Source organism: Cydia splendana, chromosome 9 (genome assembly GCF_910591565.1).
Source record: "Cydia splendana chromosome 9, ilCydSple1.2, whole genome shotgun sequence".
In the NCBI taxonomy this organism is placed as follows: domain Eukaryota; kingdom Metazoa; phylum Arthropoda; class Insecta; order Lepidoptera; family Tortricidae; genus Cydia; species Cydia splendana.
In genome coordinates this window covers 7,611,143-7,631,864 of record NC_085968.1, presented here as the reverse complement: position 1 = coordinate 7,631,864, position 20,722 = coordinate 7,611,143, and the positions used below count along the sequence as shown (strand labels likewise).

At 35.9% G+C, this 20,722-nt stretch overlaps 1 protein-coding gene across 10 annotated transcripts in view; it reads left to right on the top strand.

The window, feature by feature from the left end:
- The window catches only part of LOC134793522 (3',5'-cyclic-AMP phosphodiesterase), a 534,412-nt gene that overhangs the window by 434,913 nt on the left and 78,777 nt on the right, over positions 1–20,722 (top strand). For all 10 annotated transcript variants that reach the window (XM_063765108.1, XM_063765110.1, XM_063765111.1 and 7 more), the window contains one exon: positions 16,585–16,686. In XM_063765108.1, the coding sequence (XP_063621178.1) occupies positions 16,585–16,686 (102 nt within the window). The remainder of the gene's footprint in view (positions 1–16,584; positions 16,687–20,722) is intronic.

The window sequence follows — 20,722 nt, the reverse complement described above, 5'->3', positions numbered from 1 at the left end:
ATCCCACTATCCCGGAGTTAAGCGGTTAAACCGTTAACCCAGTGTCAAATTGTACTGGTAACCAGGGTAACTCCAGGTTTAACGGGTTAACTTCGGGCTAGTGAAATGGTGCAAGTGGCGGTATCACGAGCAAAAATTTAAACTAAAGGCTGTACTCCTCTAGCTAACCAACATTTGCTCACTTTAAAAATAATATTTATTTTGTTTAAAATGTATTTATTGGCTACTGAGTGTGATGAAAGACATTAATTGTGCGTCCTTTTCATTATGCCCCTCACAATAAATCCTCACAACACGAACAGAGCCACTCGGTAATGCCTGGAACCTAGGTAAGTGTAGCCTTAGGTACCTTAGTAAATTGTAATATGTTGCGTTTATATTTACCTAAGTATTAACAAACTGTAAATAGATTTTCCCAACATGAACATATTATAATTTTTCCAGGCGCGCTCTCTGCTCTTTTACCCGCTTTGCGTTTGTTTACGTAATTTCTGTTTCATTCAGTGCTTCATAAAACCAATTTTCAGCCTCCAGCCTGTCACTGACTTCTGTACTGTGAAATTCTTATTATACCTTATCCTCAGACTTACTTGTACGAATCTTGTAAATTAGGTTTCTCATGAGCATATAAATTTGGCACTGCCTGTGCCTGGGCTTTAAATACCTACTATTTAATTGTATACTACTATTGAGGTATATTATGGTCGTAATAACTTTGATTTGGATTTGTTATGGATACGATCTGTCAGTGTCAAAACTGACTTTTTTTCAATCAGAAACGCCACTTTTGACACTGACAGATTATATCCATCCACTGTTATTACGATCAGAATTCGCCTCATGATGTTTTCGAAGACGAAACGAAACGTATATTTTATTATTAAACCCCACATTTATCATGGAAACATAAAATCGTTTGTTTTGATTATTACTGAGCGCAATTATTTATAATAGGTATGTTTGTATCATTTAATTAACAAATGTTATTTTTATTTAAGACAACGTTGTTGCATAATTATCTGGTATGTAAACACACACTACACGCTGCTATATAAGCGCTATAATATAATAACGAGGACATTGAACAGAGTAACTGCTAAGATACAGTGTTTGTGTTCGGTCACTGCCGTTTTCGAATAAGGCGTTGTTAAAATTGAGGCAAAGGTTAACGAGTTCTAATTCATGCTTGTGTAATCATGAGCATCATTGCCCGGATCGAGGATATAATTATAGGATATCAAAAACGTTATTCCTGTAAAATTTACTGGAAATATGATACGATACGGAAATACGATAAACGAGTGTAAATTCTCAGAAATTTCTATACAACCTCTTGTGGAATTATGCCTCAGAGTATTTAATAGTCTTTTAATACTTTGTTTTAAAACTGACGTTCTTGGGTACTTTTAAATTTATAGCCTTCATTTGGAGTGGTTACAATTTTATTTCTCATAAAACTAATTTATTTTCCCAAACATAAATTGTTTGGAATAATAAACAAAAAGGTCCGTATTGGAAAAGCTAATAAATCACAGGTGATTTGGCCACAGCGCCTAATAATTTTTAATTTAGGGATATTTGTTTTGGTATTTGTTTGTATCGCGCGTAGGGGAATGAACTCTACTCTGTATATGTACCTAATATAGGTATGTATATTTTACATTCACATACGTACCGACTCAACTTTCGGTGGATAACTTTTGATAAAATAATCACGTACATTCATCTAAACTTGACGGAAAAGTTTATTTCTCTCGACCGGACACTGTGGTTTAATTTCATAATTTGTTTAGAGTCGGAACCCGCTTTCATGCCAACTGCCAACTGCTACGTCAAGTATGGAGCTTATAAGGATAGGAGATGTATGATTCGGTTAAGTTGTGTTCTAATGTATGGGGAAGACAAACAAATTATAGCCAGCCTTTTATGAATGTAGTACCTTTACCTGTACCTTTGGGTATGGTGCTTTACCCACGCTAGCGTCCCCTTCCCTCCCCTGCCGCAACCCCCCCTTTTTGCATGAATATGTCCCGGTTGACGGTTTTTATTAATTTTTGAGAAAAGTATTAGAATTAGGAATAAAGTGTCAAGGTAAGAAGTAATCCTTAATAAATTCTAAACAAAAAAGGTTATATGCAACTTTTTGGTAAGACTCACCATATTCATGTATTAACTTGTTGAATTTCAATATAACATAGTACGTGATAGTACTGAAAGAAATCTTATACGGAGAATAAGCTTGCAAGGTTATTCTCCGTGTAGGATTTCTTTCAGTACTTACTATTACGTATGTACTATGTTATATTGAACTTCAACAAGTTTTTCAACGGTTAAATTTTGTCGAAGTTCATTTAGCCATAACATGAATATGGTGCGTCATATCAAAAAAATGAATATAACCTTTTTTGTTAAGAATTTAATAGGGATTATATCTTTCATTGACACTTTTTTCCTATATTGTATACTTTCCCCAAAAAATTAAAAAAACTGTGAACCGGGACATATTTCATGCAAAAAGGGGGTTGCGGCAGGGGAAGGGAAGGGGACGCTAGCGTGCGTAAAGCACCATACCCAAAGGTATCATACTACATTCATAAAAGGCTGGCTATAATTAGTTTTTCAAAAAACACAATTTGACCGAATCTTACGCTTTCTTACTGCCAATTTTGTGCAAAGTTAGCGTACAAAGCGAAGACCTCTTTGTTTGCCTTTCATGAGTAACGAAACGTAGTCATCGACATATGACACATGACATTAAAATGACGCAGGTACTGCATATCAAAGTAAAAAAAAAATAATACGTTGAATTCTTCTGAAACCGAAAATATGAAGTACATTTCGATTATTGTGGTATTTTAGACGCAGCACAAAAAAGTAAGGTGTATTTAGACGTCAATATGAGGTATGTCCAATTATAAAGCTATAAATAAATTTTGCTAATTGATTCCTAAGGTATATTCATCACTTTCATCAGAGATCCTTGTGTAAATTGTAACTTTGCGTAGCATGTCACTTAATCCAATTTCACAAGAAAGTGACCCTGTCACGGCTTGTTCAAGTAATAAGACTAACTTGACCGAGCATTTTCTCTATTCCCTTAGGAGTTGTACCTAAGAAATACATAGGTAAAAAAAGTAACTTCCTAAAAGCAATACGTGTCGGTTGACAGATTTGGTATATTAGAATTATTTATACATTAGAATCCAAAACCCAGTTATACACTGGTATCATATTCAGATTTTATTTCTTACACACAAATCAGGCTTTACAGTACACTGTACTATTGATAGGAATGCTGTTAATAGTAGTGGTGTGGTGTACAGTCGCTATCAGATATATCGGAGCGATCAAAGCGCTCACAAATATCTTAACACGCCTCTATTGTCAAGGCGTTACAGTGCGTGTTCAGACATTGTGTACACCTTGGCCGCTCCGATATATCTGATGGCGAAAATAGAATTATGATAAAATCAAGCGGTATTAGAAACTTAACAAGCCCTACCAATAGAATCAAACAATATTGTTTTACTGGTATATCTTAGTCTATTAAAAGACAAGAGCCAGTAGTTATTTATTGTTCAAAATAATCGACACTAATTCTAAATGTAACCTTTAGGTTCTTTACTAAATGGTTCAAAGTTCGGAAACTGAACAGATGACTTTACTTTGTCTTGTAACAATGCTGCGAAGTTGGATGTTCACGGCTTCCCGCTTAAAGTTGAGAAGCAATTTTCTTAAGTGATTCCATAGTACGACAACAGCATAGAAGTTTTGTCAGACCTGGTTTTGTTTTTCTTTTGGCTTGTAATCTTTGTTCTTTAGTATCTTACGTATACATACCTATATTATAACAAGTACAAGCTGATATAAACTTCATCATAATAAAAAATCCATAATAATAAATCATACATAATAAGGGCAGGGCAGCTTGTGGCGAGCTGATGGAGATTAGCGACCTCACGTACCCGAGTGCTCCTGGAGAGTTCTGTTACCCGCAAGGAGGGTGGGTGGGACAGGATTCTCTGCCTCTGGCTTGCCTTAGCCGGCCGGCCAGAGTGGAGTCGTTAGAGCTATAAGCTCCAGGGGTGGAAGTGAAATATGCATAAGACGCGAGTTGGCACAGTGGCTGTTAACAGCCACTGGGTAGAAAGCGGCGCACACCTCTCGACACCCCTGAGCCGCTCACACCGGTGTTGCCCTTGAGCCATCCTAGATGTCGCTTTTTGTGGGGGCCCATCTTGTGAGGGCGAGTCACCGTCTGCCGGAAATAAAATTGCATACCGTAGGCAGGCGTCCGGTTTTTTACCCCATAGCTCAGTTCTTAGTCCATCGCTTTCACCCAATAACATAGTTCATTTTAGATTCCATCAACTCTCAATAGTCCTTACACCCTGGCGGGTGCTGCCTCTGCGTGCGTCCCATGACACGGGCAAGGGCAGCCTCCGCTCGGTGTACCCCTTACATTTAATTAAAGTGTCAAAAGGGCCTCTACGTGTTGGCTTCGGCTCCGCGCACTCCCAAAGGTCCGGAACACCATTGTTCCGTGATGGGAAAGACAATCATAATAATACATTCTTGTTTTTTTCATAATAAAATAACAATTATTATGAAAAAATAGCCATTCTGTAAATGGCCGATACATTTTTGATTTATTTAAATAGGTAGTGGCATACTCAAGTTCATAAATCAGTAAAAAAAGGTAAACCAATATCGATGGAGTATACTTATTACAGTTATTACGTTATTACATCAATGCGGCCAAATATATATACTCGCCAGATGTTATCTAAAGATAAAGATTTATTTATTGCACATAAAAAAGAGAATAGAAATTGCTTAAGTTAAGAGCAGATGTTAATCGTAATACGCATATCAGTTCAAACATGCAAGCCCGGCCTGTATCGCGGGAGACCAGTATTAATATCATTTAATTAGTATATTCTCAAAAGCGCTTATTTATCTATAAAAACCATAAAAAAATAAGCCCTTTTGAAAAGACACTTTGGTGTCATGCTAAATACACTGAAAATTAAATTAAAATAAAATACAGATAAAAAATATAGGAATAGTTTGGATCGGTAATTGAATGTTAAACCGAATAGAAGTAACTTATTTGTTAAGCTAGTTTTATCAGCAGAGCATCAGTTTCATTATAAGTCAGAGAATCTTCACCGACCACCAGTTAAAAATTTGTTTTTTTGGCATCGTTAAAAGAGGTATGAACTATATTTTTGTCAAGATGCTTTGTAACAGCATTGTAAATTGTAGAGGACATCGCCGAATCGTCTACTAAAGGCAGTGCTTGTTTACCCTAGGAACAGGTAATTTAAAAACTCGTTTGGATAGTAGGTTGTAGTAGTTTTCCAATATTATTGCAGTTTTGTGTACTGTTATGCATATACTTTATGGATGAAGATAAAGATCTGTTCACAAACAGAGAGTTATTTATCTATCATTTCAGACGGGCCCTCTTATTTCATCTTAAATTATCTAAAGTACCTATTTGCCTCTTAAATTCGCAAACCAAGACATTATTTTTATTGGGGCCCACGTTTGCTAAACGTTGCTATGGACGAATAAATTCTGAAATAAGATGAGGTAGGTACTTGCGATTAGATATTTTATACTATTACTAATATATATATTTTACATATATATTTTATAATATATATTTTACAAGCATAATTCGGCAGGGCATTCTCGTCTAGAGAATTATAGACCTATATTTTTGTTGTAATTGCATGTTGTGATTTTTTTCTAGAACATTTACTGCCTGGTGTGGCTGTTTGTGTTGCATGGTCAACGTAAAAAATAAATGTACATTTTATCTTCATTTAGGGACAGTGAAATAAAGTGCACGTAAATAAAATAAACATACTTATTAATTATTATTGAAGTTAAGTATACCCTCATTAACACAATGAGTAATGTTTTCGAATTTTTACCCGCCCCATTAATTACTAAGCGGGAAAAAATCAGCAGAAAATATTCCCAATCTTCCCCGTCGGGTTTTCTAATGACAAGAGGCCTTTAAATTAAGTACTTGTTAGGAATTGTAAAATTCTCAAAGTAGTTTTAAAATTGATAACTTATATAGTTAGCAAATACAGCGGTCGCACAACATACACAAAATCTTATTTTTGGGTTGTCGAAGTTAGCAAAGCTAATACGCAGCCCGCTACTGACATGAGTTTACAAGATATCTAAAACTCGAGGGCAACGTCTCTTTTATCCCCATTAGTACTAATATTAGACCCGTAATAAAATTGTTTATATGACGAATTGTGCAAAATATGCCGAATCGTAAAATGGGCATTGGGTTTTATTCAATTTACCGTCCGTACGTGATTTGGCATACCCGCCGTCGTCCAATTTAGAACACTAAATTAAGGAATTCCAACCAAATTAACATTTAGATCGGGTCTTCGAGGCTGAGCCGTAAGTTTGGCAATATTACTTTTACTATATGAAGACAGAAAACAAGTAGTCGTTTATTCCGGTTTTATTTTATTTCCAAGACAAGATGTTCTTACCATTGTCCATTACATGAGGTATATACTCGGTACGTCCTACGGTAGGTACAAAAACCAACTTATATATGTATTGCATATTGAGTTTTTTACTAGGTTAGACCTTAAAATCTCGTATTTATCTATATCATTATTCGTAAACGTACTCTCACTTCGAAAGTAGTACTTAACAGCCATTTATTAACTTACAACGTATCTCAATATCGATTTTGCTTCAATATTTTATAACAACGCCATACAAGGGGCCTGAAGTACGCAATTAGCGATCACTCGACGTCCATAGCGCAATTTGGTAAAGCTTTTATTGAGTTCAATTACGGTTTATTTTCCGATACTATATACTTAAGCGCCTTTATTGAGCTGCGTGAACTTTTTACGCTGTTATAACTAGGTAGTACCTACCTTACGACTTGGACGCATTTTATCCGTATTGCCCGGAAAGTACAAAGGACACACTCGAGTGGAGGAAACGAGAGGAGGGCTTTGCCCAGCAGTGGGACACTAAATTAGGCTAGCAAAAAAAACTGTAATGGACTATTTGGAAACTTTGAAAACCGTTTTGGAATTAAGACCGCGTCGCAACTTAACTTATTAAAATAAAAATAAAAAACAAATAAAAGTTAAAGCAATTTGCAGGAGCGTTTTGATAACATGATAACACGCATAGCTAAGATTAAATAAATTATGGACGTTCAGTAGATCTTAAAATAAAAACTGACACAAAATTAACCGGAGTACTGTATGTAGAACTATTGAAATTCAATCCATTCAATATGGATGTAGTTCGATTTCTTAGGTATCTAATTTGTTTGAAGTATTTAATAATTTAAATCATTTATTTGGCAGACGTAGGTAATTACGTTACTTACTTATCTTATTTTGATTTTGGTTTGCAAGATGATATATGTTAGTCATATGCTTTATCTCTATAGTAACGTATCGCATTAACTAGATTACATGTTCATGATATTATGCAGTTGTTATTTTATATGCGTGTTAACTTACCTACATATAATCAACAAACGTACTTACGTAATTTAGAATTGTTAATATTTATCATTTTAAGAAAACATTTACTACGTATGGCACTTTAGAATATACCACCCATATTCCAAGACCAAACTCGAAATTAAAGTTAGAACCAAAAATTAGAGCAGTATAGTTAAGTTAATAATAAGTATCTTCTAACTATCTCAAACTATAACAGTTATAATTCCGACCCAAAGCTTATTATTTCATCTTTTGTCCAAGTGGAAGTTTCGCATGCGCTACAATATACATATAGTTACATAGGTAAATTCTATATTCTGGCTAATACACATTTTCTCGCTGCCTTAGATAATACAATCCAGTTGAGTGGGTAATGTATTATTTCTCTCGTTACTATTCCGAAGTTGTTCTCTTATAACGAAGCTTGAGTTTCGCACATAAATGTTGGAGCATAGTTACATAGTAAACAGTATCTTGAATAATATTACTATCTTCAAGAAAACAGACAGTCTTAACTGTATCCAATTTTCTTTTGCAATTGTCGATGTAAATGTTGGTTCTTTTTAAACACTAATACAAGTAAATAAATATGTAAATAAAAAAAGGCATAACCTTAACTCTATGCACGTAAATATGACTTCCTTGGCACACGAAACGCAAAATAGAGTACACAAAATGTATAACCCAATATTTACTCCTGATAGTAAAGACATTGCAAGGCGCTAGTGGTCGCATGTCCTTGCCTTCTTGCACTTTATTTTTAGCGCCACTTTTAATAAGGAAGAATATAAACGATGTCGTTCGTAAGCCGAGTACAGACTTTAGAGCTATTAACTAAGCGAAACAATTCAAATCGTGCCTGAAACTCAAATATGATCAAATTATTTCCATAAGTACTTATAGTTATTTCTTTCTACGTTTGCACAAATTGCCCAATATGCTTAAGTATTGGAAAACAGATGACCTGTTTTCGTCCATTCTATTCGTTAGCTTCCGTTGTTATTGCTAAATTGTCCGAAATAAAATGTTGCGTCGACATTCTTGTAGGAACCTATCGAAAACTAATAGAAATGTGCAACATACGCTGCTCGTATAGTGCCACAAGAAATATCTTGGCACTAAGACAGCCAATCATATTTGTGTTGTGTTTTGTTTCCCATCTTCTCAGCTCGCTATTGTATACTCGGCTCAACTGCGCCGTAGTTACACTGGCTACGTAGCACATAATAGGTGCGCACGTCTGTTATTATCCTGACACGTTAACCGGCTTTTTGTGGCGATGGCGGGCATTTAATTAGTCTTGACCACTTAAAGATTCTCGGTATAATCGCAAGTTCGTCTTTTTTATATCGGTTGTTGAATCAATCGATTGCGGAAGTTTTTGTATGCTTGTACACTTTTATGTTACTGAAAATGTTGGATAGGCTACGAATTAATTGGGTTTAATGTTTATTACATGCGTGAAAAACGTGCGCCTTTACAGCAGCGCTTTTACAAGCCATTATTTATCATGATACCTGCGCAGTATTTACGTATCCTTTCCTCAATTAATGAGGCTTGTAATGCGAGTATGATTGGTAGAATTCATGATATTTTTGTAAGCGGAGAAAGGTGTCACGTCAGATAGACACGTTTAAGCACAAAGTTAAATCCATAGAGATTTCATACTTGTTACTGCTGAGTTGAGTTTAAAATGTTTGTAGGTTTAGTCACAGAATAAATAATAGTACTAGGTACAGAAGACTCACTCTCTAACAAAACGCGTCTGTTGCGAGCAGCACAGATATGGCCGCTAGGTGGCGACAGCGCCACGCGCGGCTTATGGCTTTCCCCAAAATTGGGGCGGAACGGGTGTACTTTTAGCTACCTATAGCAAAGCGACGAAATCGCGGAGTGAGCCACGCCTGGTTTAGTCGTAACTCCCAGAAACCCAGTTATCTTAGCCAAGAGCCCCAACCGAAGAGCACCTTCGGTTTTCTCGCTAATAGCGATACTCTTGGCTAAGATAACTGGGTTCTTATAACCATCACTTGCCGAGAGCACCGCCTCAGGCGAATTAATACCAATGTGGTTTTTAAATAGACGTTGTTGTAACAGGTCTCGGGGGTCACTCTTATACTGGTATTTCCGACGCGATGCGCTCGACAAGTGATTAGAAAGAGGCCCTGGACCGTTGCCCAGTCGATCACGAGAACTCCTGAATACCTGAGTGATGTGGGGACTCTAAGCGTTTTGAAACATTGTCGCAATAACGGGTTAGACAATATAACGTTATCAGCAAGGCTAATATGGTCGCCTTTTTATCATCTGTCACCATGCCTGTCACGTTCTACCAAGAATGAAAGTGCGAAAGTGACGCATGACATGACAAGTGATAAAAAGTGCGATCATGATATCCGTGCTGCTTCACGTACATTAGTTATAATATAATGGTGGAAAACCACAATGATCCAGGCCATTTCATACTTTCATATACGCAGGCTGGAGCACGTACGCAATAACAAGTTATTTTTTTGGATGTTTCTATAAACCAGTTTTTACGTTTACCTTTAAAAATATGGGGGCAACGTGCTTGTTGTATTTTTCCTAGCTTTTGAGTTTGCATGCGAGGCTATAAATATTTAAATCGGAAAAAGGGAGAGAAATCAGAATTCATATCCGAAATAGATTCCAACCATTTGTTGTTGCTTTGTCTTACGCCTTTGAAGTATGGATTGACCTTATTATTGCAGCGGAGATTGCAATCGTTTTATTACGGCCAAGTTCGGAAAATTGACGTCTTTTCATGTCGACTATTCCAAGAACTCGAACGAACCGCTTTGGTAAATCAGATTAAATGTAGGTACATATAAAATAGATCCTTAAGAGGATACGGGAGCTGAGATTTAAATATTTTAGGTGAATATGTCTCATCTCGCTAACGGAAGCGACTCCTAAAACTAGTGCGATAAGGACAACGCCAGCTTAGGCGAAATATCCTGCGTAAAAATATCAAAAAACGAGGTTTCGTACTCGACTGTTTCATCCTCCAAAACTTAACCAGATATAACGAAATTTTGAGATCTAAATGGTAATGAAATTATCTGTGTCGAGCTGTTTTGCTTTCTAGGCTAATTAATGTCAGTTTTGAATACCATGCTCCTCTTTGCGGCCTAGTAAATTAGGCCGTTTTTACAAATATTTGAAGAGCTCTAGGGCCTTAAAAAACAAAAATATCAAAAAAAGCAAAACAGTCCGACACAGCTAATAATAATAATAATCTGTGTTTAAAAAATCATTGCTCTAGCTTCAAAAACCGAGGAAACAGTCGAGTATGTTTGTACGGAGAAATGAATGAGTGAAATGACCACTCCTGTTGCATCTTAAGTTTCTGATCCGATGCATTGAACATGATTAAAACAACAGCCATAAATCCACACTCGCAAAGTGGCATCCACACTTTACAGCCAAATATAATCCCTCACGACTTAGAGCCCGTAAAACCCCCATAAACTCCGTGTGAACTCCCAAGTCCCGAAATTAAAGCACCTTGGCATTAATAATCCCACCTCTCTTCATTCCCGATAGGGGTGATTGAAATTTTGATCAAGAATCTTATTTTTGGAGAAAAGTAAAGTCTTAGAGCTTAATACAATTGTGCTGTTGGTGGGAATTCGAATCCTTTGAGTCTGAATTTGAAGAATTAAGCTCGTTTTTACGAGACTCGGAGCTTAAAAAACTCTTGAAGTCCCGAGTCGAGTCCTTTATTGAGTCTTTTTTAAGAGCTCTCAAAAGGACTCGATCCTCCGAATAAAGACTCCGTCAACAATTGTATTACTTTTTTCCTAAATAACAGTAAAGAAATTAGCCGTTATTGTATGATTTGTGTACCTAATCCACAAATTTTACATACAGACAATATGAAGACAATTCTTTTCAAAATTGTTTGTAAAAAAATCGAGAGATCTCTGAAAAGGACTCAAGTCTCTACAAAAGACTCGCGTCTCTAACAAGTTGAAAAGAACTCGAGTTTAGACTTAATTATAGGAGTCTTAAAAACTGAGTCGAGTCTTGAAGCAGAGGACTCAAAGGACTCGAGTCCTAACCAACACTAAATACAATAATTATCCGTCATCAATTTTCATGGGTTTCGTGAAATTATTAACATTAAGTAACTTTTGATTCTAAAACCGGGTTTACGTTAATTAAAATGCGACCTCCATCCCTTTCTTATCGGCTTCGAATATCATCTAGATTTTATTTCATTGAGCTTTGACTTGGACGAATTTCCCAGGGTTTTTTCATCTTTTCACATTGAGTTGAAACTTCGTAAATATATTAAAATGATTCGAGATAGAGATATATAAGTACAAAGAGTAATGTGTATAAATATTTTTTCCTATTAAAATTCAGTTTGGATAACACCTTACGAAGTGCTATACCTAAAGACAAAGGATTGCGTACCTAATGTTATTATATGAGGAAACCTTGTATCTCTCAACAATTATGAGAAACGACTATTTAACATAATATATATGATATTGTTTATCACGTTCCGTCCTCGGCAAGAGTTTAAATGGTCTATTATGCAGAGCGATACTATTCTCAAGGGGTTTTCTACGTACCAAGGCAATATATCTCCAATATACTATTCGTTTAAATTATGGTATTATGAGTGTGTTAAAATTAGGCATAATGTATGTAGGTCGCGCATAGCTATATAGAATATTACAGTGTTTTCTAATCAATTTAAATTAATTAGATAAATTACGAAAATGTATATTAGCTGTGTCAACTCGTAGTACCTACAGCTCTACTTATATCTGTATAGTTAAGCACACAAGACACCATTAGCTTCCATGTAAGATTAACCTTACATCGAGGGTATAGCAATCTCGACCATACCCTTACAGAGTTCTGCTCTACATACATAGTCGGTTCCTAGTATGTAGGTATATAAACCCTTTATTAGGCTGACATTTCAAAAATGACAATCGAATGTCAGTCTTACTGATCGAAAATAGAACACACACGTTTGAAGTGCCGTGGGAAATATATATCCCTTAGCCTGGTAAAGGGTTAATCGACTTTCGATCACTGTCCACCCACTCGCAATGAAGACATTTTGAGAAACTTCATCGCACGTTCTTGTCCCGACGGCATTAAATTGCTGTAGAATCTATACTAAAATGCCTATTTTGAAACTTCCAGAGATGTAAACTAGAGCATTTGTATACAATACAAATTATATAAGTGCTTAAAGTAATTTTGATCGAGAAATATCCTACTCTGAAACTAGGCTTCAATGGCGATCTAGGCCAACGCAGGCATTATTTCCACTACTACTGGTTTATTTTTATGAAGCGACCAAGGACCTGCAATTCCGCAGAACCGTTCAGTTTCTTACCGCTTTACTCCTCATACATCTCGTTTTACTTCCATCATACTAACTGTAATTTTACCGCACCTACTATGATAAGAAACGTATCTTTATACAACGCATTACATGATGACTTATGACAATATCATTATTATTTACTAAAACGAGACTTAATCGCGTAAAATTAAATTTTAAATAAAATTATAATGAGTAAAAATCGTGATATTTTAAATCAGTGTTATGACATGACTGACAAAATCAAGATTGGTAACAAAATCAACTTATGACTACGGAACTAGTTAATGTCTTTTCTCTCCGCTCAATGTAATGCAATGCAAAGCTTATAAAATAGGAAACGCAAGTCTAGCGCGCTACCACAAAGACACTGATGAATCTGATGATGATAAAAGTATGTGGTTGGAGCAGGGGCCCATTTCTCGAACGGCATTAGTCTAATAAGTAATATTATTTGTCCACAAACTGTCAAGTCGTATGGGTTACCATGACAATAGACTAATAATATTGACTAATATCGTTCGAGAAATGGGCCCCAGGAGCGGGAAGAATAATAGTTATTGGTTTTACAAGGGGGAAACTTGTTGCTTCACCCATCGTGCTAATAATGCAAGCGAAAGATTCCAAATTGAACTTAGCGAGTGGTCTGAAAAGTGGAATCTTGAGCATTGCGAGGGTTTTAAGGCACTAGGGTTAAACAAACTTTGCCACCGAGTGAAACACAAATATTTTTACCACACCAACGCAAGAAAAATAGTTACTGTAAAATGTAACAAATCAAATCCAAGTGAACGCTATTATTGTATCCTTCATATAGCTTGGGTATGGTGACTGCTGTCATCTCCATACAATTTATAACCTTGAAACGCAAAAATGCTAAATTTGTATTTAGATGACAGCTGTCACCGTACCTAAAGCTTAGTGAAAAATATATAAAGTGGAGTAAGGATTTCACGTCTTACCTACCTATATTTATTTCTGTCGGTAGATAGATAATCTAAGGTAAGGTAGATAAATATAATATAATTAATATGAGTCTTTAAAAAATCCCAATTTCCACAATTTTTATGTATTTGGAATAAAGATAGAGTCACGATCTTCGCTATCGCCATAGCAAAGTACGTTATTTAAATGTCCTCAGAAGAGCTCAAGTTACTGGTACTAAAATTACTGTCTATCCTAATTTATGCATAGAGCATGTTCATTGAATAGACTAGACCCGTTTAAACTAGTTTATAATGAACCTTGTTGATGGATCGCGATGTTGGTTGATTACCTATTTAACCAATCTCCGGCGCGATTCGGGAAATGATTTAGAGATTCACTAGATATGAAATAGTAAAGATATGTGACGTTCCACCGAAAAAGGTATCTTCAGGCGGCTGGCGCTTACGCTATTATTAACGCCGCTCCAATATTCAGCCGGGGCAATGGTACCTTTTGCCGTGGAACGTCACATATCTTTACTATTTCATATCTAGTGAGTTTCTAATTAATTTCCCGAATCGCGCCGACAGCCTTTCCCGAACACGTCTAACGTCCCAACTTGGAAGGTAGGCAGGTACATTGATCTTAATGCCAATTAAACTTTGAAACTGGTTTGCATTGATCGTCGCCAAATTTCGCCTTTGCGAGATCGTGCGAGTCAAATATACAACTATTAACTCGAGTCGCCCGAAACCTTAAGTACTTGTGAATGACAGATTTTGAAGCACTTGAAAATCCAACAAATCATCTTATTAATTTCTAGGAACTAATGTACAGTCGCCATCAGATATATCGGAGCGGCCGAGGTGGCCAAAATATCTGAACACGCACTAACGCCTTGACAATAAAGGCGTGTTCTGATATTTGCGAGCGCCTTGGCCGCTCCGATATATTCAATGGCGACTGTCGGCGCGATTCGGGAAATGAATTAGAGATTAACTAGATACGATATAGTAAAGATATGTGACGTCCGACGCGTAAAGGTACCTTAAGGCGGTTGGCGCTTACGCTATTATTAACGCCGCTCCAATGCGCTATGCGACGTAAGCGCCAGCCGCCATAAGGTACCTTTTGCCGGGGAACGTCACATATCTTCACTATTTCATATCTAGTGAATCTCTAATTCATTTCCCGAATCGAGCCGTGTACCTACTAAAATGACATATCAAGGAAAATAAATATAGTGCTTTCATTTATTGAAAACATATATCCATGCTAAAATTACTGTTATTTTTTTAGAATTGGCGTCAATGATGTAATGGGCAAATGACACAACAGTCAGTTAACAAATATTACTTTGTCTTTTTATATGTAGCAGGCAAGGCAATATTTCGGAAAACTTTTAACTGATAGGAGACATGTTCAAACACACTGTTTTTAGGGTGCTTTCAAACACCGATTCTTTGACGGCATGCTTTTAGAGCTATTTCCATCAATCATCCTACCTGTGTTTATAGGACTTCGCCATCGTCACATACAAAGACCGATGACTCCTTTTTTGTTGAAAAATAGGTATATATATATTTCATTATTTGTTTCACGGCCAGACTAAACTGATAACACTTTTTTCTTAAGTTCAGTGCTTGGAGATTTTCGTGCTATGACATGTTGTTGCATTTAATTCATTTTTATTTGGAATACAAGTATGGAATTTTATATTATGTATTATTTCCAATACATAGTAAAGTGTCCGTAGTAGTAATATCATATGTTTTCTTCTTGGCCTATCAAAAGAACCTAAAAAAGAAATAAGAAGAATTAAGGAAAATAAATTTAGATTCGATTTATCATTGCAAATACGATAGTCATCATATTTGACGAACTCCAGTCAGATTGTTATATTAAATTGACAATTTCTTTTCTCCAAAAAAACGGAAGCATCTAATCCGCCCTTTGTGTTTTAATTTCCGACCTTTTGAGAGTATTTTTACCAACTACGGGCTACGAGTATTTTTCCTGAAAATCAGAGCACTGCCTTTGTCACTTCAAGCGCGACAAACGCAATTTAAATCTTTACATTGCCTTGAAGGAAGCATAATTTTATAGAATAGATGCACATATTCAAACAGTACCTATCCTTTAATTAGTAAATATATAAAAATACATAACACATGACCAACTTCCTTCCTTCAACTAAAACATTTAGCACAAAGAACATCACTCTCTTTACGCATATTTCTAGTCATGTAATTTCCAATTATAACACATTAACAAAAATCTCTTTATTTTAGATTTAATCTTTATATGAACAATAAATGCCTCAAAAAACGGCCTAGTCGGTCGTAGTGACTCTGCCTATGACGCAGGAGGTCCCGGGTTCGAATCCCGCTAGGGTCATATGTATCTAAGTAATGTACTCGTATTTATCTACATACCTAAGTATAAATATCGTCGCCTAGTACAGTACAGGTTTTGGTTAGTGGGGGGCTAGGTCGATGTGTAAGTAAGATTGTTTCCAAATATTTATTTATTCATTCATCTTAGTTAATATTAAAACAACTTGGCAATGACAATATTTAAGTTAATATTAAAACATCTTGGCAATGACAATATTTCAGTTTATATTTTTATCTTAAATTTGTATGGTTGCTTTACGTAGTATTTAAGTAAAATTAATTTTATTTAATTTTATGAAATGTCTTAACCGTGATTAATTTTGAGTCGTACTTGGAAAAATTGTAACTGGGTTGTTTTTGTCCACAGCCATGGAGAAGACCTGATCGTGACGCCGTTCGCGCAGGTGCTGGCGAGCCTGCGCAGCGTGCGCACCAACTTCCTATCCCTCACCAATGTGCCAGTCTCCAAGTAAGTAACACTTTTTACATAGAATTTAGAAGCAGGGACCGTTACCGGTATAACTAAAAATCTAAATATCTCATAGTATTCACTATATTTCTTTGATATTATAGAAAAGTATTTAGGTAAGGATAATTATTGAGCAGATTAGCTAAATTAAGTGCAAAAATATACATAAACAACCGAGATACCGAAATTGAATACCGGTTAATTTGTATGAAAAATATACCGGTATTCGGTCCCTGGAATTAAGCTACAAGAAATCGAATTCGAAGAATTGAAAAACCCGAATACGTAAGGCTTTAATTTTGGAACCAAAACCCGAAATTTAGATTTTTTTTAAATTAATATAATATCCTGGCTCGTACCAATGAGTTTTTCGGAACTTATGTACGAAATATCATTTGATATTTACCACTAGCTTTTCGGTGAAGGAAAACATCGTGAGGAAACCTGCATACATCTGCGAAGATTCAAAGGTGTATAAGAAGTCCCCAATCCGCATTGGGCTAGCGTGGGGACTATAGCCCAAGCCCTCTCGCGCATGAGAGGAGGCCTGTGCCCAGCAGTGGGACGTATATAGGCTGAAATTATTATTATTTTTTATTATTATTAATATAATATATGTATATCCTATGTCGCTCCCACAACTGAGATAAATCTACCACAATACTTTGAAATCTGACAATCGCTGTAGGTTGTAGGATGAGCCATAGATTCAGAACTATTTACAAACATTATATGCTCGAAAGACATAACATAACTCTCCCCAGTCGAGTGATAAAAATCATCCTCGCCAAGTCTAAAACGTCTCTAAAAGTGATCCATGATTTACTGACGAAAACAATAATAATCAAGTGAATGGATGCCCAAATTTATGGCGGAGTAAAGCCGAAAAATAGGCAGCCACAGTTTTACGACGGCTTTAAAAGGATAAGAAGAACAAATGGAATGTGGCATGAAAAAATATGGTGTTAAGTCCACAAAAGTTGTGTTAAGAGGCAGAAAGAGAAGTGAAACATAAAATTTAATCTCCTTACGTTTATGACAACCAATTGTTTTATTTTGTGGGTTAATGTTTATTATGTTGCTTTCTCTGCTCAAGCATGAATATCGATTTATCTTGTTATACCGTAGATAAAAACAGATATTTTAATTTTTTGATGAGTCGTATCTAACTATTATATAAGGGCATTTTCACTTATCTGTGTACCATTAACGGCCGGTTAGTAATCGTCACAAAACTGACGGTCATTGTCAAATCCCATACATTTTGTCAGGAATGTGACAGAAGTTACTGAAACACGACTTACGAGTAACGGCTCGATTCTCAAAATGAATTATTAGATTTCTACTAGACTTCAACAAGTTACGATACGGATAATTTAAAGATATTTGTAAGGCCCACTTGCACCATCCCAATAACCCGGGGTTAAGCGGTTAAACCGTTAACCTAGTGTCAAATTGTACTGGTAACCATGGTAACTCCGGGTTTAACCGGTTAACCTCGGGTTAGTAGAATGGTGCAAGTGGGCCTAAGATAGATATGTCAAATTTGACGTTTCCGCGATTCTGGAGGTTCTCTTGAACGATTTCGACAAGTTATGACTTAGATATCCAAGTCACATCTAGTCGATATCTAATGTAGATCTAGTTGATCTCTAAATCGTCTCAAGATCTTGTGATTATCTCGAAATCCGAATAGGCCTGTTAGTCGCGCCTTATAGTACAACTGAAATTGCCCCTAATCATCCTGACCCTATATAAGTCCCACAGGTGGGCACAAGCCTTGTTTCAACGGGAGAGAGCTTGGGTTACCTAATAGTCCCCACGCTGGCTTAAAGCGGGTTAGAGTCTTCACATGCAGCTTTGAATTAACTCTCAGATGTATAATACCTCTTCTTCCTGTATTATTTGTATTGTTTTCTGTAATGAGGTGTGCAATAAAGAGTATTTGTATTGTATTGTATTGTATAATACAGGGTGTTTGGTACATCGTTTGCCAAATTAAAACGGCAGATAGGTTGAGTCATTTGCTATCTTCCCAGGCCTAGAAATTTATAATTTTGCGCATTTTTTACGCAAACAACCTGTATCCTCGTGATTTTATGCTTCACCGAAAACCTAGCGTTAAATATCAAACATTTCCTGACATTGACGACCAGTCTGGTCTAGTGGGTAGTGACCCTGCCTATAACGTCGATGGTCCATCACGTCCTTATAATAACATAATACCTATACTTATTGAACAAACTAATCAACATTTGTATATATTATTTTTCTATTTTTGCTAATACCTGCGCCGTGAATCAAGTGTATTGTATTGATATCTATATATACACGTAGGTATGTCAAGTGATTAGGATCCCCTCGTAATATAACATATTTATTATTATATCACAAAATCATAATGCTCAGCCGCAAACCAGGTGGCAAATAATATATAATTAACTTCCACGTGTGGGGAGAATGTAGGACACCAACGGACTGGCACTTTCTTGGCTTAATATTGCCAGTTATATTAACTTGTTATGGCGAGGTTAGGTTTCCCCATTTGTAATTAGTTTGAGTATCTCTAAGCAATTATAATCGCAATAAATTTAGCTTGCCACTTCTGCGATATTCCGACTACGTGACGTATAAAAATTTAAGTGTGGAGTGAACTTAATCAGGCTTGAGATCATACAATGATTTTGGTGTTTGCGAATTCTCTGTTTAGGATTACGGAATTTTAATAAACATGTGCGCTGATTAAAGTGTGCACAGAGTTCCCTTGTAGGAGTTTAATAAATTGTTTCCATTTCACGCCACATGCAGAAAATGGTTACGTCAGCCAACAGGTAAACTCGTTATTACAAGGGCCGACAGCAGAGAAAATTACATTTCAATTCCATTAGTTCATAAATTTATCCTTGGGCTCCATAAGGTCGGATGTAAAAAAACATGAACTTTTCAGGAGAGCCGAAACATAATTGCCAATTTTTTGCCAATTTCTCGAGGTCACAAACGACATATTTACAAACATATTCAGTATTTGTGAAAAGAATATAATTTTGACTTTACATTCTCTCCCAATACTTAGAAGTATAAAATAGCATCATAAAGTTGTATTTGTACTTCTTAGTTTAGAAATTATGATTCTCTCAAATTGAAATGGCGTACCTACTTATTGTATACAAATTTAGGCATATCGTACCTACTGATAAGCACCTTTGCATTTAGAAGCATAAAGTAGTAACCATCAATACAACGCGAAAAACGTAGGAAGTGTGAAAATAATTATATTTATTAGTTTTGAAAATAACTAACAAAATTTGTACAAAAAAATAGCTATGTGATTTTTTTAGCACATAACGAAATTAAGTGCCTTGTTTTCCGTCGAGGGTGATGGCGATAATGTTGCACATGGCGATTTATTGACCCTAAAATCCGCTATGTATCATTTCTCGTACTACGTTACTTTGGCAACAAATCGCTATGTGTAAACTTTACACATGACGATTTTAAGTGAACCAAATTTAAGTCGCTATGTAGCAAAATTCTTGTTACAATAATTAATATTGTAAAAATTTACGAAAAAAACTGTTTATATTCTTCATACGTATCATGTAAAAACCATTGATCTACCAGAAAAAAATACAGGTGCAACAAATATATTAAAAACAGGAAAATAAACAGTTTCTTTTGTCTCCTGAAAAGTAGCTAAAAAATACATGGCGATTTTTTTTATTCGCACCGACGAGATGTCAGAGGGCCCACCGCGAACTCCAATTAAGGCGTAAATAGAGTAACTGAGATAGTTCAGATAGATGCTCGAAATTTACGGACTTCGATTTTTATGGTTACTCATAATATATATAGTCTACTGAAAACCAGCGCCACGGATTGATGAATGGGGATCCTTTTATAAGCGTCTAATATTTTTATGTCTGCATGTCAGAGGAACATCTTTTGCTTTATATACTATGTTTAGTTGGGGCGTTATATAAATGTAATTTTCTTTCTTTCTATTTTCATAGTCAAATATCAATTTCATCAAGACGTA